General features: G+C 55.3%; 2 protein-coding genes across 3 annotated transcripts in view; both read right to left on the bottom strand.

Moving 5' to 3' along the window:
• LOC109385016 (general transcription factor II-I repeat domain-containing protein 2) overlaps window positions 1-22,649 on the bottom strand; it is a 394,301-nt gene that overhangs the window by 123,429 nt on the left and 248,223 nt on the right. The window lies entirely within an intron of this gene.
• CASTOR2 (cytosolic arginine sensor for mTORC1 subunit 2) overlaps window positions 667-22,649 on the bottom strand; it is a 54,683-nt gene continuing 32,700 nt past the window's right edge. The window contains exons 2-9 of the mRNA XM_019646855.1: window positions 18,784-18,854; window positions 12,775-12,968; window positions 12,004-12,136; window positions 11,398-11,521; window positions 10,509-10,619; window positions 9,962-10,044; window positions 6,460-6,554; window positions 667-6,383 (exon numbers count right to left, since the gene is read on the bottom strand). Of these exons, the coding sequence (XP_019502400.1) occupies window positions 6,318-6,383; window positions 6,460-6,554; window positions 9,962-10,044; window positions 10,509-10,619; window positions 11,398-11,521; window positions 12,004-12,136; window positions 12,775-12,968; window positions 18,784-18,854 (877 nt within the window). The 3' untranslated portion in view covers window positions 667-6,317. The remainder of the gene's footprint in view (window positions 6,384-6,459; window positions 6,555-9,961; window positions 10,045-10,508; window positions 10,620-11,397; window positions 11,522-12,003; window positions 12,137-12,774; window positions 12,969-18,783; window positions 18,855-22,649) is intronic.

The raw sequence follows: 22,649 nt of genomic DNA, 5'->3' as shown, positions 1-22,649 counted from the left end.
TGGGCTCCCTGACCCCCCAGGCTCACCTCTATCAGAGGCTGGGGGAGAAATGGTGGGTGTTGCAGCCAGTTTCCAAGATGGCCCCCAATGACCTTGGCCTCTTGTGTGGTCTCCTCCCGGTCAAATCAGCTGGGCTGTATGATGGTCGAGTATGGTGGGGGTGATGGTGCACGGATACTGAGGTAGGGGGGAAAACATTTTGGCTCTGACCTTGAATCCCTTGCTCAGAGGGAAGGTAGGCATCATCCTGTGAGGACACCTGAGCAGCCTTGTGGGGACTCCTGTAGAGAGGAAATGAGGCCTCCTGCCAACGGCAGCCCTGAGAATGAACCACTTTGGAAGTGGACCCTCCAGTCCCAGCCAGTACTTCAGATGACTGTAGCCTCATAAGCGGCCCTGCGCCAGAACTGCCCAAACTGCTCCTGACTTCCCCACAGAAACCATGACATATAAAGAATCACTTCAAGCCATTAAATTTTGGGGCAACTTGTTCCATAGCCCCTCTGGCTCAGGGGCTGTTTCATCTCTGATTCTGGGTGTTGGGCTGGAAGGCTTTTTGGCCTTCCTCCCAGCCCCTGGCCTCTGCTCCCCCATCCACAGTGTGGAGCAAGGGGAGATGCGATACAGCCCTGGGTCTGCACAAATTTAGACAGCCGTCAGCCAACATCATTTTTTTTCTCCATTTTAATCAACACTTTACAAAGTACAAAATATACTGTCTTTTTTGGGGAACATTAGGTACTTTTTTCTCTCCATCATACAGTACATGAATCTCGAGGGTTTTGTGTTTCTTCAACAAAGTAAGCATGAGGGGCCCAGGTGTAGGGCTGCCCAGTTCTCCCCCTCACCCAGACCTTGGGACAGATGTAGGTGCCACTGCTACTGCTGGTGACCTGGGGCATGCCAGGTGAGGGCTCGACTCCCCAAGATAGGCTCCTTGGAGCCCCCCCCCCCCGTGCATCCAACATCCACTCACCCCCATCTCAGATAACGGAAATGATTTTGGCATAGAGCAAGAGGGGGGCTTGGGATTTGATGTCAGGTACCCCCCACCCCAGTTTGGTAGCCAACCCTGCTCAGTTCTTCCTGGATCATTTTCTGAATGGGTATACTGAGGCAGTGGACAGAAAACACATTGAGCTTGGCTTCTGTCTTGGGACCTGAATAGGGCCTGTTCTGCATCTTTGCCCTCCCCTGACCTGGCTTTCAATTTTGCTGGACGTTCTTCCCAGAGGAGCCCCAGTAGGTGAGGCTCTAGCACCCACGGCCTCTCCCTGTGAATACTGACTTCAGAGCTGGATGCTTCTGAGGAGTCGGTTCAGGTCTAGCTGTGTGGACAGAGCCCCTGCCAGGGACACCTCTGCCCCCACCACAAAGCAATTTTAACAAAGTCAACTGGGCTGGTGCAGTCCTACCAGGTGGGCCTACATGTGGGGCCTGTCCCCACACCTCCACATGTAGCCCACGGGTTAGAATGCTATTGAGGCTTCAAAATACTGAATGAGCCAATTCCTTAGCTCAGGTTTGGACTCTGCACACGTGTGCTCTAATGTGTATGACACAGCAATACCCACATATCCGTGTGTATGCACAAACACGTGTGGCCATTTACAGAACAGTGTGCTGACTCCAGGGCAGAGGCTGCCCTGCACTGCTGATTCCCTCCCTTGGATTGAGAGCCACCAACTCCCTCACCACCAGGCTGCCCATGGGTGCCATGGGCTAGGCTGCCAGCTTCTGCCTCTACTGCAGGCCACTCCTGGTGCCATCAGCCCCAAGAGACAGCAGGCTGCCCCAAGCCAACAGCTCCTGTCCTTTACTTTCCCGAGAGCAGGCTTCACAGGAGTGTAAGAGTATCATAGTGGAAGGCCACAGCCCACCCTGCGGCTTCTCCCATGTTCTGTGCAAGGAGTATGACAGAATGAAGCTCATCCTTTTGGCGCCTCTAATTTGAAAAAGAAAGAAAAAAAGCTGGGATGAGCTCTGAGATGTAAGAAAAGGTATCTAGCCATACCAGGGCTCCCCTCCCCTGGGCTGAGCACCATCAGCCATCTTGGTTGGCTGCCCTCCCAGGCGGCCTCTTTGAATGGAGGGCTCCAGCCGGCTCCAGGCCTAGCCCCTCCTTCAGCACAGTAGCTAGGAAACCTGAAAAGCCAGTCTTGCCACTGCCGGAGACTATCCTTCTCCCTAAGCTTCTCTCAAGCCAACCACCAACTCCACTTCTCAGTGGCTGTGACAGCAGTGACTGGCCACTCCCCAGCCCTGACCTACAGTGGGCACAGATTTCTTCCTAACCTCCACCCAGTGCGCACAGGAAAGTGGCATCAACAACTTCTCAGCCACAGGGCTGAAGTGCTCTGCTGTCACCTGGGAGAGCCCCAAGGTCCCCTCTCTTAGCTGGGGCTGGGAAGGGCCCTACTTGTCCTCAAATCCAGGATCCAGAGGCTCAGAAAGGTGGCCCAGAGCAGCCGTGGGGCTCCTAACAGGTCTGCGTGGGAGATGTGGCCAGAGGGGCTGCTGGTGTGTGGGCAGCTTCATCTCTATTACCAGGCAAATAGTGCCTTTCACTTGAAACGGGGGCCTGGCCCTTTCCAGCTCCTCAGAGCCTTTTCCCCAGACCTCCATGGTGTTCAGTCATCTCAGAAGAGATGAGCCCCATCAGACAACGCATCTTCTGGAAGCCACACTGTGCCGTAGGCCATACTGTCTGCCAGGGGAGGCCGCAGTGGGCAGCTCTGAGTTATCTGGTCCCCTCCCTGCCCACCAGGTGCCTGTGGCCTGGAGGTGGTGGCAGGGGGAGAGTGCTGGTGCTTGGGGGCTCCTGGCCCCCTGAATCTTGGGCAGGGAGGTCTGCGTGCCTCTCCAGGTTGGGTGTGTGCCCTGGGTTGAGGGCAGTGGTATGGGCAGCACATCTTGTGGGGCTCTGGAGAACCCTGGGGAAGGAGGTGTAGAGCTGGCACTGCCCATCTTTGCTGGGTCAGAACTAGGGGCCGAGGGGGATAGGGGCTTCCTGGGAACCAGGGGAGCCCATGCTGAGGATGGAACAGAGAGGCAGGTATTTACAATTGGGCGAGGGAGAAGGGAGTGGCCATGCCCTCCGTCCCTCACTCTCCCCTCCTTGAGCTCACCCCACTCTGTAGTGTACAGGGGTGGATAAGGGGTGAGTGGCATTTAGATGGTTTGAGCTTTTCTTCTCCGGGGGTGGCAGAGACCAAGACACAGGGTCTGGCCTGCTCACCCTTCCTCTCGGCAGCCTTGCCCAGGATGCCAGCTTTCCTCCCCCGGCTGCATGCCCCACCAGCCAGAGCTAAGAAATCCTCGGCCCCAACAGGGCACATCCCTCGGGCCACCTCTCTGCTGGGTCTGGGCCATGTCAACCCGGCAGAGCAGCACACGCTCCGTGTAAGTGGAGCCTGTGGTCTGCAGACCCCCCACTTGGCAAACCTGCAGACAGTGGATGTCCGCTGGCCACTCTTGCCCCCAAATTGCTGTGGAGACCAAACCACCGACTCCGCCACTCCCAGGCCCTGCTCAGACACGTAAGACACCCGAGAGGATGTGCATCGCCTCAGCAGGACGGGGACTCGGAAAATAAAGGGAGGGGTTTCCTGAGGGGCAGCTGCCGCCTTGTCCCAACCCCTCCCTGGACACAACATCAATGGCATACAGGCATCCTTTTTCAGTTAGATGGGGCCAGCCCCCAGGAGACCTGGGAAAAGAACCTGAGGTCTCTTAAGTTTGCAGGTGAAAAAAGTCAGGTAAGTCATCAGCATGAAAACAGCTACGTGAAGGGAGCGGGCCTGGCTGGAGAGCTGGGGATTACCATCCAGCTGGCGTGGGTCTTCAGGCTGAGCGCCTGGGAAGGCGGCGGTTCTGTTCAAAATCAAGAGGTTCCAACTCCTCCTACCTCTGTTCTTCCATCCCCCAAATACAAGGTGTCAGGGGCCTTGGCTGTGGAAACGGGGGTGCAGGAAGGGGCTGAATCCAGTTTCCAAGGGAGACTGTGGGGGGGAACCCTCAACACCCCCACCTAGGGCTCAGCTCAGCTCCTGGGTTGCTGGTTTTGTTTTTCCTCTTATGCCAGGGCTGAGGCAGCCGGCTTCTCTCAAAATCGTATTGCCTATATACTTGAATTAAAAATATATGGTGGCTCAAACGTGCCTGTGTGCATGGGCATGGTGGGCGGAGGCCCTCACGCGCATACACACTGGGGTCTGTGTCCACGTACCGCACACACACGTGTGTGTGCCCACACAGTATATATTAACATATATATTGCTCAAGTATATATGCTATTTACAGTATATATCTATATCAACATAAAACACAGGTATTTATAGGTGTGTACAATAGATACGCCCTAGGGGCCTGGGAGCACGCATTTCCGGGGTCATGGGGCCGACACGCTTGCTCAGCAGGGAGGGTAGAAGTGACATTAGGGACACCGACAGAAGGGGTCTGGAGAGGTGAGCCATGGAAAACCAAGGCCTTCCCAGGACAGAAAGGGGACTCAGGCTTCAAGTGCTGCCCTGCCCACTTGGCCACCCCCATTTTGGAGCCAGCAATTTACACATTTTGGTTGTTTTAGAGTTTTGTGCAAAATGAATTAACTTAAAAAAGGGTGAGTTCCTACTCAGTGCTTGGGCTCTAAGCATCTGCAAGAATCCAGATGCACAGCTCCTGCGTGTGGGGGGCTTCCAGGGCACGGGGTCCCATACAGCTCAAAGTGGGGAGTGGGGTGCATGCAAGCCCCTCATCAGATCAAGAGCACAGCCCTTCTCCTCTGAGCTTCTCAGGGTCAGCACAAGTCAGCCAGCTGCTGCCCAAAAAAGAGCATCAGGAAGGGCCTGGGCCACAGTGGGCCCTGTGCGCTCAGAAAGCGCCCCCAGCGGAAAAGGAGGCACAGGGGCTCACCCCATTCTCCCTGAAAAGCTCCAGAGGGACAAGCCCACCTCGGCCTGGCTGTCCGCCTCCCAGTGGCCCTCGGGCCCCTTCTGATGCTCAGATCTCACTGTGGCTGCCTGGGCGCCTGTCAGGGGGCTTGGCTGACAGCCCTGAGAGGTGCACCAGAGCCCCCATCTTATAACAGAGCTCTCTGCTCCTAGCTTCCTGCTCCAAAGAGGGGGCCATGGCCCCCAGTTCTCATGCTCGCTCCTGGAGCCACGGGGCACCAGCCAAGTAACGCTGAGCCTCTGGGCCCCCCAACAGAACTCAGTAGGCCCTGTCTCCTGAAACTGCTGCCAACCTCAGCCTGGACGCAAATACATTAAATAAGAAACTAAAACATGGTACGGTTTTCTCTATTAAGGCTCAGATAAGCTGCCTCCCAGGTCAAGTACTCATGAATGCCACAGTCCCCAGACTGAGGGGCAGGCGGGCAGGTGAGTTAGGGGCAGAGGCCTTCCATGTCCCCCGAAGTGGGGCAAGGGAGGGGAGCAGAAGGAAGAGGGAGCCCTATGCTGGTCTAGTCAACTGTTGGGGAGGTGGGAATGACCTAAGAAACCCCAGGCCCAGAATGCTGGGGGTGCCCCCGCTTGGGGGACACTGAGGCTCTGCCTGCCTGAGGAGGGTCCAGGGAAAGTGGAAGGGACAGCAGCTCAGGCCCCAGGATGGTGGGTCTCCTGGGACCCGCACCCCCAGGAGTGAGTACTTGTGGTGGGGAGGGTCTGGACAAGGCCCCCTTGGCAGTCTTGCTGGGAGTTGGGGCCCAGGCCCTGTGGTTGGCAGGCAAGGTTCTGGGTGGCTCCGGTCCTCCCCAGTTCGGGGTCCCACATGTGCTCCACGGTAACCTCATGGACCGCCCACTGGCCTCCACTCCGGGAACCAGCCCTGAGCTGATGGAACCAGAGACCAGCAACCACAGTATCCAGCTTCCTGCCCTCACGGGGGGCCTTCCCAGGCTCCATGAACTCAGCCCTACTCGGCATGCCCCCAAGATGACATGCAAATGGGTACCCCAGTGTCTTACAGGAGGCACCAGCTTACTTCGGTGTCTGCCCCCAGCTGTGGGCATGACCAGGTGAGGAGGTGGGTCAGCACAGAAGCTCCCTGGGCCTCAGACAGAATTTTCTGGAGTGGGGGTGGGGAGAGGAAGTGGGGGAGGGGGTTCTCGGGAGGGTTTGGGGGATCTAGGAAGGCGAGAGGACAGGGGAGGCCTTGGCTTGGGCTCCAGGAAATTGGGAGTGTCACCTAGGCCCCTTCTTTGGGGCCCTGGGGCCGATTTTCCAGTCTGTTGAGAAATACTGAAAGGATCTTCGGGGGGGAGGGGGGGGCTGGGCCCGGGCCTGGAGGGCAGACGGGGAGTGGAAGAGGCCCTTCTAATGCTTCTCTGCTTGGCTGACTTTCAGGGCGCTGATGACGCCGTTGATGTTTTCTTCTGGTACCTGCAAGGGGGAGGAGGTGGTCAACACGCGAGCCCCTGCAGCCGGCTCCCCTGCCCGGGGTCGGGGCGGCACTCACCAGTGCGTGGTCGAACTTGAACGTACTGATGTAGTAGGCAGGGATGTCTGCAGCGGCCAAGGGCTCGGAGATCTGGGCCACGATGCCACACTCATCTGGGGACAGTAGGGGACTGTGCTCAGCCTCCATGTGGTATTATTGCCCAGGGCGCCGGCAGGGCACCCTCGGCCCCCCTGGCTTCTCAGCCTTTCCCCTCCCTCTGCCAGCAGTGCCTGTGCTGTACCCACAATCTCCCCCTGAAGGCCCCTCTATCCAGGAGCCTTCTCTGACCCCCTGGGCCAGCAAAGAGCCCTCCATCCTCAGGGCTCCACCCGGTTCTAACTCTGGTCACCCGCTGCCGGTTTCTGTGCTCTGCAGCCCCAAATCCTCTTCCTGACATCTTTCCGGTTCTCTGAGACAGAGCTGGAGGCAGCGTGGGCAATGGAGGACAAGGGTTCAGGCCCTCTCTTCTTCTGTCACGGACTTTTCTAGCCAAGTCATTTCCTCTCTCTGAACCTCCCTCAGTTTCCTCATCAGAGTCCCCACTGGGTAACAAGCTCTGCCTGTCCTCAAGGCAGTGTCAGGGATTTGGTTGGGGCTGGGACATGACTTCCTTTTCTCTCTAATCTCTGAAGCAGGTGCTTTCTGGCCTCAAAAACCTCAGATGACAAGGCAGGCTGGGGGCTGCCTGGGGCTGGTCTTCCCCTCACACACAGCTTCCTCTCTGATTTGAAGGCACTACTCAAGGCTTCCTCCTACAGGAAGACCTCCAGAATCCGAGGACCACTCCATCAACACAATCCTGTGTTGTTTTCCTCAAAGCTACTGTTCTGATTTTGGTAACGATGCATTTCCCCAACACTGTCCCTGACTGCGTCGGAGGGAGAGTCCAGATCTGCTCATCAGCTCCCAGGGGATTCGGAGGCCGGAGCCTGGGTATTAACCTGGGCTCCATCCCCATCGTCACAACACCCAGCAAGCCCTGTGCCTCTCCACTCCCTGGCCTTGGTCCTGCTTGTCAGCCCGCCCAGGGGCCTGCTTTCCCCTTGGGTGGCTGTGCAGGCCTTGTGCCTGACTCCTGGGGACCGTTTGTGCTGCTATGTGGTGGACACTGGTTGTGTCCCGAGGCACCTTTAGCGACAGACACAACTACTCCTATAAAAGGAGGTCGGGAGGAGATTAGAATCTAGAATGGTGCTTTTCAAACTGTGGGTTGTAACCCGCTTGTGACATCCATTTAGAAGGCTGGTGACCAGTGTTTCACAAAATGACACAACAGAAAAGGAGAGGCCAAGCAGCGCGGCATGTGACTAGAGTGAGCAGTTTGCTGAATCTAGTGGGAGTTATTTGTGTATGTGTCTACTGGCTTATGATGTAAAATATACCTACTCCACACCTCGGTCTAACACATGTGGAATCCACCCATCTAGAATCTTTCAGATTATAAGTTATTTTTCTTGCAGATCTCTATAGCTATAAGCATGGCTCTAAACCCCTCAGCATCCTGGAAGGCAGACCCAGCTGCTGCCTGCTCAGCTCGCACGCCTTCCCGTCACCGTCCAGAGGCCATGCAAATAAAACAGCTTTACAGCTCCGTGCGAACGTCTGCCAATGGAGCGACGGCTCGAGCGTCATCTACTGTCCCACCTTTGCTTCCCCTTCATCTGCACTGTTTTGGTATTATTATCCTGAGTGTATTTTGGTAAACTCAGAACCAAAGCTGGGGATGAAAAGATAAGCAGGTATATGTGTCTTCCTGCCTATCGCTATGTCTCCCCCAGTGACCCCTGGGTACTCCCCTTGCCTGCCGAGCTTCAGGAAGAGATGGCGGCAGACCCCCTGGTCTGGTCAGGACGCTGCCCCACTGCCTGAGATGACCTGGCAAGGTTCTTCTCCCACCCTTTCTACCTTTCGACTCTGCACCCAGAGCCCAGCTGCCTGGAGCTACCTGGGTGCCGTGGAGGGGAGACGATATGTCACACCTCTCTCTGCTGGTTCTGCCCTCTCCTCCCTGTCAGTCCACTGTACGCGTATATCCACGCGTCAGCTCCAGACTCACCTCTTCTGGGAAGCCTTCCCTTCCTGAACCTTCTCTAAGCTACCTGGTCCTTACATGTGACAGTGACTGCAGCTGCTTCGTACTGAGCACTCGGTGTAACTGACACCTCATGGGTGCTCAGAACCACCCTGAGGCAGCATCTACCATCATCCTTATTTTATAGATGAGGAAACTGAGGCTCAAGAGATTAGGCAATCCGCCCAAGCTTACACTGGTTTCTCCCAGCCTCCTTCACGGCTGAGTTCCTCCATGACCCTGTACACTGGGCAGCAAATGTGGGCAAGAGAAATGCTGGGGTTCGTGGAGAAGGCGGCCCCAAGAGACAGACTGGGCTCTAGGGTCAGACCGGGAGCCTTCAGTGCACATTTCCTATTTCTTGAGAGAATAACCACTGTCCTGCCCCCAGGGTGGCTCAGGTTTTGGCCTTGAGGTAAGCAGAGTTAGGAGGTCCTGTCCAGCCCTGCTAGTTATTATCCATCCGCAAACTCGTCCAAAGAAAAGATGCAAGCGACAGATCCTGGCTCCCTCACTAACCCCTCGCTTCTGGGTGAAAATGCCCTGCCCCATGTTCTGTCCTAGGAGCAGGGCTTTCAGGGCTGACTTGATGGCCCCTGGAGCAGTCTGAGCTTTATCCAGAACACTCTGCATGCTGTCAATGGAGGGGTTTGTGCTCCCTGGAAACAACTGCCCCATGATTTACCAAGACCCTCCTCTGGGTTCAAGTTCTTGGGTCTAACAATCTAGCGTAAGGAAATCATTTTCTAATCAGAAAGCGCTCCACTCCCAGGCGTCTCTCTGCAGTCACAGCGGGTCCAGCAGCCTACGCCCAGTGCTGGCAGGATCGGTGCCATGAGGCCCTTCTGACTGATGGGTCTGAGGCCCGGGGCCCCTTGGAAAATGCTTATGGAAAAAACTACCTACCAAAGACACTGTTTGGACAATTGTGGAAACTGACTCTAGACTATGTCTTAGGGTATTCCTGTGAATTTTCTCCTGTGGGACCAGGTCACTGTGGTCCTGGAGAAGGAAGGACTGGGGTGTCTGAGACTCACTGTGAGATGTTCAGCAAATACATTTATTTACAGGAAGGGCACATTAAAAACGACAACAGGCATTACCTGTGAGCAGTGGGACTAAGGAGTGATTTTTTTTTTCCCTCTCAATTTTTATTCTGTCCCCAGTGTTCTAATAATAAGCAGGTATTAATGTTCTCATGGGGGAAAATAAGAGTGCTTTGGCTAAAGCCGTTCCTTCCACCCTCTGGAGGCCTGTACCTCCCGTCACTCACTGGTCAGGGACCTAGGCAGTGAGGACCTCAGGCTCCCTAAGCCTCAGTCTCCCCATCTGAACCACAGGGTACAGACAGAGGCTGAGTGACCCCGGACGACGTGAGTGCCCCAGCGATTGGAGGCACCCGGCAACGCCAGCCCCCTAGCCCTCCATGTTGAACCCCATGGGGCTCACCGAATCCCAGGGGCTGTCCTCCAATCCGCACCATCTTCCAGAGCTCTCCAGATGCGCTTGTGAACAACAAATTACTAGGAAACCTTAAAAAGGAGTAAGAGGAAACCCCCAGGGGCTGATGTTAACAATGCTCCCGGCCAGCACTCCATGGAACCCTCCCCACTGGCCGGGCTCCACCTGCCACAGGATGGGCCTGAGCTCATGGACCCCAAAGACTCCTTCCGAGCCCTTGACCCACTCTCTCTGCACCCTCGTCGTCTAGGGAGGGGGGACAGGAAGGCAGGGCTGAGACTGGGCTGTGAAACAACTGCCCCCTTTGCTAAGGCTGTTCAGGACGCCCCTCTTCAGCCCCAGAGGGGGCTGAGGGACAAACGGCACTTGGGTGATCCAGAGCTTCTGTCTCTCTGAGCTGCCTGTTGCCTGTGAGATGGGGCCAGCCCGCCTGCAGCGAAGGGTTGTGGAGCCCTACCAGGGACAAAGTGGGCGATGCTCCCATCACGGAGCCTGGCCCGCCCTGGGCTGACTTCCACCCTGGGGCCCAGCTCACCTCTGCTGGGTCTGCACGTCCATCACCAGGGAGATATAGCCCTCGATGAGGGAGAATGAGAAGAAGCGGATGTGGCCGCAGTCGTCACCGGCAGCCATTGGATCTTTCACTCTGGAGGCGGGGAGCTGGTGAGGGGTGGGGTGGGCGCCCCGCTGCACCCCGAAACCCACCCGGCTCACCTGCCCTGCCCACTGTCCTCAGCATGAGATGTCGGAAAGAGGACTGCCTGGGAGAGCAGGGCCAACCCTGGCCCCTGTCCTGCCTTGCTGGGTAACCCCGAGCCAGCGTCCCCTCCTTGGTCTCTTCTCTGTGAGGTGCCGATGATTCCATGGCCTCCACGGAGGTGAGCACAGCAATTCACAGAGCTGGAGACCCAGCTGGCCCCTAGGACAGGCTACACCCGCCCCTCCCCAGGCAGGCTTTCCGTCCCTGTGTTGACCCACATCTTGGAGCATAGGCTGTGGTCACTGATAGCTCACTGGCCACGGGCCCCCCCCCAACCTGGTGTTGGCATAAACTGAAAATCTGCTCTGAGGACAAATGCAAAGCCTGTTGTCTACAGAATGAAAAAGCCTGAGGTTCCAACTCCCCAGCTGACTGAGCTTGCCCTTGGAGCTCAGGGGACAGTGGGGCATTTATAACATCTACATGTCCACTGGGCTTCACCAAGTTTTGAGCTTCCCAAGGGTGAATGCCTCCCTTCTCAGAATGGGGCTTTTGGGTGGAGCCATGTTTCCCGCCCTCAGACCAGGTTCAGGGCACATCTGTGTCTCCCCTCTCAGATTAGCTCCCAGGGCACATCTGCCTCCCAAATGAGACAGGGGCTCCTAGGCACAGCCGGCCCCCTCTTGGCCCACCCTGCAGCCCCTCACGCCCGAGGGGGCCCTACCCGTTGGAGTAGAACATGACGTCCATGAGGAGTGTGGCCACAGCAGGCAGCGTGTCAGGGTCCAAGCTGGTGACACAGAACCTGTTGCTCGGGCTGGACAGGGGGTGGATGACAGGCCTCTGGACTGTGAGAGCACAAAGACAAGGGGTGCTGAGGCCGGGAGGAGAGGAGCCGCGTGGGGCAGGTGGGGGTCCAGGCAGAGGGCCCTGCGAGGCCCGGCCTCCACCACCACCGACAGCGTCCCTGCTGCTCCAGCCTCACCCCAGACCCTGGGCCTTGGCGCATGCCATGCCGTCTGCTTGGAATGCCCTTCCCAGCCTCCACCACTGGCTGAGCTGCTCCTTGTTTTCCAAGCTTCGGCTCGAGAGTCACTGCCCTCTGGGAGGTCTGCCCTGACCCCCTGGGCCAGGCTGGGAGTGACCGCGGGCCATCGCTGGTGGGATCCATGTCCACCGCCCTTGCTAGACCTTGAGAGCAGGGTCCGACCAGGACTGCTGTACCACGTGATGCCCGGTGCTCAACTGATGCCCTGAGAATGGGCTGTTCTATGGCAGGAACTGGTAACCTCTTGAGGTCTCCCTGCACAGACTCCCCCATGCCACTCACCCATCTTGGGCTTCACGAAGCCATTAGTGATGCCAAGGTTCTCAGCTGCCACTGTCTCACCATTGACAACCCGGAGGATGGTGAACTCTGATGACAAGGTGTGGGTGACAAAGGGCAGGTCCCGCTCACGCACCTGGGGACAAGGAGTTGAGGACATGAGTGTCCTGTGGTCCCTGAATGGAGTGGGGCCGGGGGCACTGACCCTCTGAATTCTGTCCCCAGAACCAGCTTCGCCGTCCTTGCCTCCTGCTGTCCTGGTGGGGGATGGGAGCCTGGGGACAGGGGTACAACTGTCGGGGGCAGCGCGGGTGATGCAGAGGGGAGGGGACACCACACCAAGGGCTGGGAGGTACACGTCTGCCCCCAGCCCACCTTCTGTGCTTGTGTGCTGTGCCCGGACCTGTCCCTTCCCTCCCGAGGCCCATGGGAGAAGAGAATGAATGACCAGACACATTTGCCACCCCAGGGGAGGGGTGAGAGAGTGGGGAGCCAGGTGTCCGGCTGGGAGGGCACCCCATTCACATGTGCCCCCCAGCCCTCCCTTTCTGGTTTCCAGGTCAAATCAAGCATGGCCCAAAAGGCAGGTGGTGGGTGGGGCGGGGCAGAGACCTGGAGCCCAGCCTGGGCCATGTCGACACTTGACTGATGACCCCGAGGTACCCCTGGCCTCTCTCTGATCTGATCAGAGAGTGGGGGCCACAGAACTTTACAGGCCACGTCTGCGGGGGTGTCCACGTCGCCTAAGGCCCGGGGGCGCAAAACTGCAGTTACCAGGATGAAGTCCGTCTGGTAGGTGGACAGCATGAACACAGAGATGTTCTGGTCGGCCAGTGGGGCGATGACCGACTTGGCGATTTTGGTCACGCCGATGGGCTGGGAGTTGGAAAAGCTGCCGCCGCCTGATACCACATTGAGGGCCAGCCAGGTGGCATCTGCCACGCTCAGGTGCTCCGAGGAGGGCAGCTCTGGAGGAGGACACAGGAGGCAGGCTTGTGACTGATGGCCCCAGGTCCTCAGGGCAGGGCAGCCACAGAGGTGGGGGCCGAGACAGGGACCAGCTGTGTGATGGCGGCCAGCCCCGCCCTCTGGGCCTCAGTGTCCTCATCCGTCAGAGGATGGCACCAGCCTCCCAGGACCTGTCTTGGGAGGACAGAGCCGGGAAGGCCCTAAGCAGACTTTGGATGTGCCAGGTGGCTCAGCAGAGCAAGAACCACTGGGACAGGCAGTTTATCTACGCTCAGCCTCAGTTTCCCTAGCCGTGAAACGATAAGCAACCAGCAGTCAGAGCCAGTTTTGTTATTTTTAGTTCTCACTACCCTTCTGGGTGCCAGGTGCTGCCATCACCAGGAGCAGGTCCTGTGGTTTTCCAATTGGGATCCCAGGAACCTACCAGGAGGCTGTGGGTGGAAGAGAGGCCAGCAACAGACAGGGTGGGGGCTCTGGATTTCCTCCCTGCTTCAGTCACTTAGCTCCAGCAGGGTTCCTGATAATGCCACCTTTTGGTGGGCACTGACTGTCTTCCAAGTACCTCCTGACACTGCAGGGGCTCTGGGGGTTGGCACCGGCAGGGGTAGGATGGGGCAGGTTCAGAGCAGCAGCAATCGCCGAGTCTCCCTGACTAGCTCATGAAGACCCGGATCCCAAGTGTGCAGACCATCCCTCTTCTGCCCTGTCCTGCAGACTGCTCTAAGTGTGGCCTGTGCACGGCACACGGGGACACACGGCCACAGAGCCATGCACAGCTGCACACAGGACTCCCCATGCATCACAGGTAGCTGCTCAAACTTACCCCACAAAGGGGCTGTTATCACCACTGTAGACACCACAGACCAGAGCTCTGAGGGCAGCGATTTGCCCAAGATCACATAGGGAATAACAGTGCCAGGATTCAAACCCAGGTCCAACACCCTCATGCTCTGTCCTGGGCACCCACAGGGAAGAAGAGCCGGGTCTCCAGAAAGGGCGGGGGCTGAAATCAGGGGCCCAGACGCCGGCGAGCCGTGGGGGCTGTGATGACGACGAGGATAATGATACCCCAGGGACGGCTGTGCTGGCCTCAGCAAGATGGCTCCCAAGGAGAGGAAATCGAGTGAGGCCGCACCAGGCTCCTACCTGCCCAGCTCTGGTCGCCATGGTGACCACAGTCTAGCGAGCCTATTGGGCCTGCTGGCTGAGAAGGGCTAGTCCTCACCAGGCTGGCTGCAGAAGCAGACAGCTTCCCAGAAAACGGAAAAGGTTTGGGAGGGAGAGCAGGACAAAAGGTTTTAAAAGGTCCTGGGTCTCAGGTGGCCATGTCTAGCTTCTCTACCTATTGTCTGGAGTGTCAGAAAAGAGATTTTTCAGCTCCAGGACCACCAGTGCAAACATACTTCCCAGAACTAGAGTCCCAACTCAGTTCTGAAATTCTAACAATTCTGCTTTTGGCTCTCAGCCCTTGATAGACGTCCCTGAAGTTCTTCAAGTGGCAGCCTGGAATGAGAGGGTGGGCAGCTCTGGACCAGTGGTTGCCTCTCTGATGTTTCCAGAAGGGCGAGCTCTGTCAGAGCAGAGAAAGCAGCTAGAGGCAGGGTGTTTGCTGTTTCCGGCCGCATGGATCCCAAACACTGCCCTGGCATTCTGGAGGAGAGGGGAGGGCCGTCTGGGCCCCATCCTCACCCTGGGCCAAGCCTTGGGGTGCCCAAGGCACTGCTTTGGGCACATGGAGATAAGCTGCCAGGAGGCGGCAAGCTGGTTCTTCCCTAGAAAAAAAGTGGACCCGTTCCAAGACCGAAATGGATTCTCTCTGTCACTGCCCATTGTCCGAGCGCCTAAAAATAGCCTCGGAGCTGAGGACACTCCATGGCAGAGGCGGTAAGTGTCTCACCACTCCCCATCCCAGCCACAAAGTCGGGCGACTCTGATGCTGGGTGGAGCCCCCACCTCCCCAGGAGCCCCTGTTCTGGCCGCAGGACCTGTGGCTCCCTGTGCTGCATGGCTGTGTCCTCTGCACAGAGCCCGTGTTTCTCAGGCTCCTCCTACCCAGCCTGCAGCAAGGTCAAGAGTCCTGGGGTAGGGCAGGTGGGTTTAGTACTGGCTGTGTGATCTTGGACAAAGTCACCGTCCCCTGGTTTTTCAGTTTTCGAATCGAATGTGGGATGATGAAATCAAGCTCTATTCCAGAAGTTGCCTGGAGGATTAAATGAGATAATCCCCATCAAGTGCTTAGCTGAGCTCATCAAATGCCAGAGCCTTTATGTTACGCTGCTGGTGGCAGCAGGTGGTTCTGGATGGCAGTTGGGTAAAATGTATTGAGAGTTTTAGAAACGTGCAATTGTATGGGAGTACTGCTGACCCTTGAAAAACACAGGCTTGAACTGTGTGGGTCCACATATGCCTCGTACACCTTGAGCATGCCTTACGGGACTGACAGGGAGGGAGGTGATCCTGTGTTTGGGATGAGGCCACGGAGGCCCCAGGATGCTAAGCAACTTGCCCAGAATCTCAAGCAGGGAATAGCAGGGCTGGACAGGAACCTGGGTCTTTCCGTATTAGCCCAGTGTAAAGCCAGGAGTTACCTCTCTACATCTTCCTCTGTCCACCTTTTGGCCAGTCATGGCCCAAGGAGCCTGTGCTGTCCCATTGTGTTACAAATCCCACAGATGCAGGTAAGGGTACTGCGCTTGGTGGGGGCCAGTGAGGGGGCCCTGATTAGCAATGCATCCCTCTAACTGCAAACCTAAGATGCTGCCCGCTACCCAGAGGCTGGGCAGGGCTGCTGTTCCTATTATTTTGGGTCCCAAGAGCATCTAGCGTTGCACATAGTAAGTGCACATTAGCGATACAAAAGAACAAATTACACACATGCATACACACACCCCTTCTGTTTGCCACACAGACATACAGCATCCATTTGAGCCAAGAACCTCTAAAATTCCACATTCAATAGGGGATATCTGGTTAATGTCACTGACAATTGCCCCATCTTCCCAGGAAAGGCTCAGCATTTAACACACATGTGAACTGTAGATAGCTGCTGGTTCCTAACCGTGAGAGCTTCATGCTGGCAATATTGCCAGTGAACAATAACCAAGGCGCCCTGGCTGATGTGAACAGTGGCTAAGGGAGGCCCCGGGTGAGAAGCTATGTTTGCAGAACTGGGAGACAGGGCGCCATCCTTCACACGGCATGGCACAGCCAGCATCCCTCCCTGACCCATGGGGGAAGCCACAGACCAAACTCTGAAGAGGAGCTTCCTAAGAGAAACACCCCAGAGCTCAAGTGAGGGGGTGGAACGAGGCATTGCTTCCTCTCACTGAAGCCCCCACCCCAAACCCTGCCCTCTGAGAGCCGTCCCAGACTGGCCCGCCCCCCTCCTCAGCTGCTCCTACCCTAGGTCTGCGGAACCATCACACCACTTCCCAGGGGCTTCGCTGGAATCAACCTCTGGGCACTTCCTGCTATGAAGGGGCCCCTGCCATTCATAGTGACCCTGGACACCTTAATGTCAGTTTTCCCTCTTGTAAATGGGTCTTTACTCTTTACCCTCAGGTCACTGAAATGATCCCAGGGGGCGATTCATCTCTGCAGTGGGGTACAGGGGAGTCTTTTCTGTATACTTGCCCCCTGTAGCCCCACAACAGGAGTTTGAGACATACTTATTATTTGAAACATACACATTTTTTTCTTGGGCGGCAACAGCCTGGTTTTCTGGTCTGAAAGGGAGACCCTTACCCAGAGGTCACAGAGCCCTGAGGCTCCTGGGCTCAGAGGTGGTATATCTGATTTCAGGTACATTTCCATGGCCTAACAGGATACCGGCACACTCTCTGCCTCCTGCAACCATGGGAGCTGGCTCAGATCCAGCCACTCCACCACAGGACATCCCCCTAGTTATTGACAATTCCTGCAAACATGGCCTTCCAGGACCTGCGAAACCGGCTTACCAGGTCCCGCTAGGTCCCATGGCCTCCCTCGCTCTCTGCTCACGGTCTTCTCTCATTTGCTGCTTTGAGAAGTGAGAGTTCGTCTCATCTGGGGAGGAGGATTAGCTAGAACATCTATTCCCAGAGAATAGATCCTCTGGGGGATTCCTTCTATGTCTGAGGCACCACAATTCTCAGCAGTTCTGTGGACAGGCATGCGTGCCCTTGAGAAAATGGAAGTGTGTTTGGGTTGCCCAAGCATATATAGTCTTCATGTGACTGTGCTTCGTGGTTAGGTCCGAAGTTCTGTCTGTGGCTTCTGTGTTCAGAAAACATGTGATGAATGAATGAGTGACTGCCTCCGATGGTGAGGCAGGGCCTCCCATGGGGCCTGCCCCATCCTTGCTCTGGACATGCAGCAGCTGCCCCCTTGGAGACAGGGAAGGACACTGTGCCCTTGAGATGTGGGGGACCCGGCCCTGCCCTCACACTTGCTTGGTGTTCTGGAGCACATGAGTGTAAGGATAAGGAGCATAGCTGGGGAGGTTGCTTCCCCAGGGTCTGAACACAAATTGACAACCATAAAACAGTCAACTGCTGACCCCACCCCATGCCATTTCTCAGACCCGATTTTAGGAATCAACCTGACTAAGAATAAATGTTACACATTTACAGAGTTCAAAAATTTATCATTGGAGAAAAATTAAAACAACTTCAAGTCTAACTGAAGTTGCAGACCCTTACCCAGGGCTGCTATGAAAGGCTGTTGTAGCTCAGGAAATTTTAAGGGGTGGTGTTAAGTGAACACATTTCTATATATAATATGGTCATAAGTAAATTAAAAAGTAACAAGCAGCACACAGAATGAAGTTGGAAAGAAAAAGCTAAAAAGTTACTAGTAGTTGCGTTTGGTGTGGGACTGGGTTTTTAAAAAATGTCAAATTTGTTGCATATGCCACACGGTTTGGAAGAATGTAACTTAGCAATTCAGAGTGGACACCAGCTTTGGGGGGAGTCCAGCTCCCCGCCACTTATGGGCCTGGGCACAGACTTATCCGTTCTGTTCTCAGCTCCTACGGATACAAATAACACCACCTCCTCTGAAATTAATGTCTCGGTCAGCATGAGTGAATGTTCACTGTTACTTTAGAGCAAGGCAAACACAATACACTTTAACAATAAAACTAAAAGGATGCAGGGATGGGAGAATGGGGAGTAGCTGCTAATAGGTAACAGAGCTTTTTGGGGTGATGACAATGCTCTGGGAATCGGAGTTGATGGCTACACAACCTTGTGAATATCAAAAACCACTGAACTGTCGTGTACTGCACAATGGTGAATTTTATGGTATGTGAATTATATCTCAATTAAGAAAATAGGGAAAAGGTAAAGGAAAACCATGGAAGATGGTAGCTGGGGCTTGCTCCAATGGGAACAAGGACTGAGGACAATTTAAAGCACCTCGCTCACAGCAGATGCTCAACGAAACACGTGCCTTCCTTCTTGGCTGGGTGAGCACTGTTTCACTGTCCCATTTAGTTCTGGGCCTTCCCCGGGCAGTCTCACGACGGGTGTGTGTGTGTGTGTGTGTGTGTGTGTGTGTGTGTGTGTGTGTTTTAGTTCTGGGCCTTCCCCGGGCAGTCTCACGACGGGTGTGTGTGTGTGTGTGTGTGTGTGTGTGTGTGTGTGTGTGTGTGTGTGTGTGTGTGTGTGTGTGTGTGAGGGGCGTCAGCCAGGACACAGGGAGAGGAGAAAGACACTCTGCTGACTTTCTAACCCACCAGCAGTTGGAGGCAGAAACTAGGAGGCAGCCAGCCAGCCAGCCAGCAATGCCTATCGGGCCCAGGGCAGCTAAGTTCTAGGTGAGAGAAGTACTCACCCAGGAACCCTTCCTCATCAACGATGATGGTGTAATCCTCCGGTGTCTCGGTCAGACTGAAGAACTTGCACCTGGGTGGGTAGACAGATGGACAGATACAGGATATCGTGTTAGTCCCTGCAGGGCCCCGTGGCAGACACCCACCAGTGACCCAACAGGAGATGACTCGGTTTACCTGGGCTCTGACCCCAGGCTGTGGTTGGCCTCCAGTAAGCTGCTTATCTGTCCCTCCATTTCCCCCCACACCCCGTTCTAAGGTCTCAGAGAAGCCTAGAGATGGAGATCATCCCCTCCGCCCTGGCCGATCTTTGGGGACCCCTGAGCTGGCGGGCCTCTAAGGTTCCATACAGACCCATGGATGTTAGACCCCACTTTTCCCCAGGGGGGGAAGTGACTGAAGGGTGGCCCTGGCAGGGATCAGTCAGGTGAACTGTCTTTTCCGTGGGCTCCCCACACTTTGACCTCCAGGCCTCTGTCACTGCCCCCACCCCCACATCCATGGTCCTAGCACCTTTCCTCACCAACTGGAGCGCTCCCACTGCCATTTAAGGCCTAATTCACATCTCCCAGCCGACAGCCCAGACTTCAGGGAACTTTTCTTCCTTGTACAAGAGTGGTATGGCCGCCTTTGCCAGTTTGGGGGCATGGATCCCGGAACTGCCACATGTCCATTGTGGTAATACTGCTTAGACTGGGGTGTATGTTGCTCCCCCCCCACCCCAAAAGACCACTCAGTTCCCAAGGCCAGGGACCATTAATCACTCTGTCCCTCTGTATCTCATCCCTAAGCGCGCTCTTGGTGCCTAGCAGACACCCTGGGTTCCATGTCTAGGCTTCCCTCATGGGGTGAGGGGGTTAACACCCCTCAGTGCCTGTCTCCCCATCTTCCACCCAGCCAGAAAGCCGTCCGGAACGCCCGGGATGCAGCTACAGGGAGAGACGGTGCACACAAGGGCTGGCGTGCAGGGACCTGCCTGTGGTCCTTTACCTAGCATCCCTGCTCTCAAGACTGAGGCCCAGCACGGGCTCCAGGCCCAATGTGTAAAACTCATCCGTCTCGGGAGTCACAAAAGAAAGAGGCCCAATGGGTAACCCCAGCAAAGGTCCGAATGTCATCTCTACAAAGATTAAAACGGAAAAGGAGCCGTGAAGGGGAGGCAGCGTTACAGGGGCTGGAATGGCAGGGATGTCCACAGCTCTTTCCTCCTGGCCCTCTTTTCCTGTCAGTTGCCCTGCAGCACTGAAGCCTTATCAACAGAATCTCTGCAGCACCTTTTTACTTTATTCTTTAAGTTTTTCACAAGGCACGAGAGCAACTGGAACTGGCAGGAATGCAAAATGGTGCAGCCATGTGGGAAAGTCTGGGCAGTTGCTTATAAAGTTAAACATATACCGACCACACGACTCAGCGACCCCCTCCTGGGTATTTACTCAAGAGAAGTGAAAACATATGCACACACAAAGACCTGTATGCAAAGGTTTACAGCCTTTATTTGTAATCACCTCAAACTGGAACAACTGAAACGTCCTCCCTTCAGCTGGAGAACCGGATGAACTGCGTTATTGGTCAGCAATAAGAAGAACTGAATTACGGATTTGTGCAGTAACGTTGGATGAGCCTCAAATGCATTTTGCTGAGTGAAAGCCAGCATCAAAAGGTTACAATACTTGGGCCGGCCGAGCGGCTCGTTGGTTAAGAGCTGATTTGGGATGCCAGCTCTGAGCAGCAGGGCCCCGGTTCGGATCCCACATGAAGGCCAGTGACACTGCCCTCCACAGCTAAGATGGTGAACAACAGCTCGATCTGGAGCTGGGCTGCTATGAGTCGCCAGTGATGGCGTAGGCTGCAGCCCCTGCTGCAGTGGGTTGCCATGGGCTACCGTGTGTGGCCAGCAGCTAGCGTGAGCAGCCAGCAGCCGGTGTGAGCTGCCAAGAGCCGCCATGAGTGGCCATCCAGAGGCCAGCAACTGATCTGCCTCACCTGGGAAGAGCACAATGATAATACCAACATGGGCCAGTGAAGCAACGTCCTTCACAACTAGACTGAAGAACGAAAGGACAGCAACTTGTCTGTTCCCCTTCCCCCGATTCCCCAATAAAATCTTAAAAAAAAAAAAAAGAAAAAAAAAGAAAAAAGGTTACAATACTCTATGATCCCACTTATATGACATTCTGGCAGAGGCAAAACTGTCAGGACAGAGAACAGATTCGTGGTGGCTAAGGGCTGGGCGGGGGCTGTTACAGGGGCCACATGGAACTTCTGTTTCATAATCTTAATTGTGGGGATGGTTACAAGATCATAAACGTTTGTCAAAACTCGAAGACCTGTACCCTAAATAGGGTGAATTTTATTGTGTGTAAATCATACCTCAGTGAACCTGACTTTACAGGAAATGTTTATCCCAGAATGGTGAACAAGGTGGCACTTATTTGCTTTCCCTCTGACATTCTGCTTAACAAACAGCACACACTCTTCCATTTTCCTCCAGCTCTTTGGTTTTCAAATGACATCTCTGTCCCTGCCTGTCCCATATCCAATTTGCAACTATCGCCTGGACAAATGAAATCTATAATTGCTCGGGACAACGGCAAATTATCACCTTAGTAAGTGGCAATTGCTGGGCTGGCCTCGCTCCTTCCTGGGGACTCCTGTGCTCTCAGAAAGAGCCTAGGAAGTCCCCCTGAATCCCTCCCACTGTCACCAGACTGCCATCGGTAGGTACTCTCTGGGCAGGGGAGTGGCCACCCAGTGTCTGAGAGAGCCTTGTGAAAGCAAACAGACATGGCATTTGCTCCCAGGGCCCTCTTGGCTGTGAGGGGTGCTCCAGAAATAGAAAATATAAATCACTCTGGAGGCACAAACGGGGTATAAATATGTCACTAATGTGACCTGTCTTACCCTTCAAGACCCAGTTTAAGCATCTTCTCTGGGGCATAACCTTTTCTGATTGGCACCAGCCACCTCCTTTCCCTCACCTCCCACCATAGGAGTGGTCCTTCCTTGATAGCCTATACAATGAGAGCCTTACACTATGTCTATGAGAGGATGTTAAGGCCACTGTCGGCAGCTGGGTTGGTGGTACAGCACAACTCTAGGGGAGAGTTCATTCATCTCATAGTGTATGTGAAATATGCCCTTTCAGTTGGGCAGTGCACAACCTGTGCAACTGCACAGGATGGTCCTGGGTACTTTCCATAACCTACTGCAAATAATACTGCTTCCTCCAGTAGACCATAAGCTCTCATAAGCAAGGACTGTGGGTTCTCTGTACACACACCTAGTACCAACACTGGCTGGGCATAGAATCAACACTCATTGTCTGATGAGCAAAAGAATGGACTGTGGCCACATATACCTCCAAAGCTAGAGAAGCCCTAATCAGAACAAACCCTTCTTGCCCTGGTGTGGCTCTGCCTTCACTTACTCCTCTGGGAGACACTAAAGTCTCCAGTCCCAACTCTGCAATCTCTCATGAGTCACGGCTAGATCCACACCTCAGCAGGGCCCTTGCTATTTGTGGCCTCTCTGTACTTTGTCTACAAGGAGCTGGAAAGAGGACCAAAGCCCAGCAGATACCCAGCCTGCTGCTAGGTGCTGTTAGGAAACCCGAGGAGGAGGCGGAGGAGGAGGAGGAGATCTGTCTGCCCTCTAGATGCCCTCCTGCTACTTAGGAACAGGATGAAACAACAGAAGAGGAAGCAGCCTGGCAGAGCAAGCAGACCGCGGTCCTGGAGTTGAGAGGCCTGGGTTCCAGTCCCAATCTGGCACCTGGGGGTGGTGAGCCCTGGGCTGCTTCATTCTTCTGTGCAGTGAGGGGCAGGTTCAAGGCAGACTAGTCCCCATCTAGTTCCAGCCTGGGCAGTGT

The sequence above is a fragment of the Hipposideros armiger genome, unplaced genomic scaffold (genome assembly GCF_001890085.2).
Source record: "Hipposideros armiger isolate ML-2016 unplaced genomic scaffold, ASM189008v1 scaffold_107, whole genome shotgun sequence".
Taxonomy (NCBI): Eukaryota; Metazoa; Chordata; class Mammalia; order Chiroptera; family Hipposideridae; genus Hipposideros; species Hipposideros armiger.
This window is presented reverse-complemented; position numbering and strand designations above follow the sequence as displayed.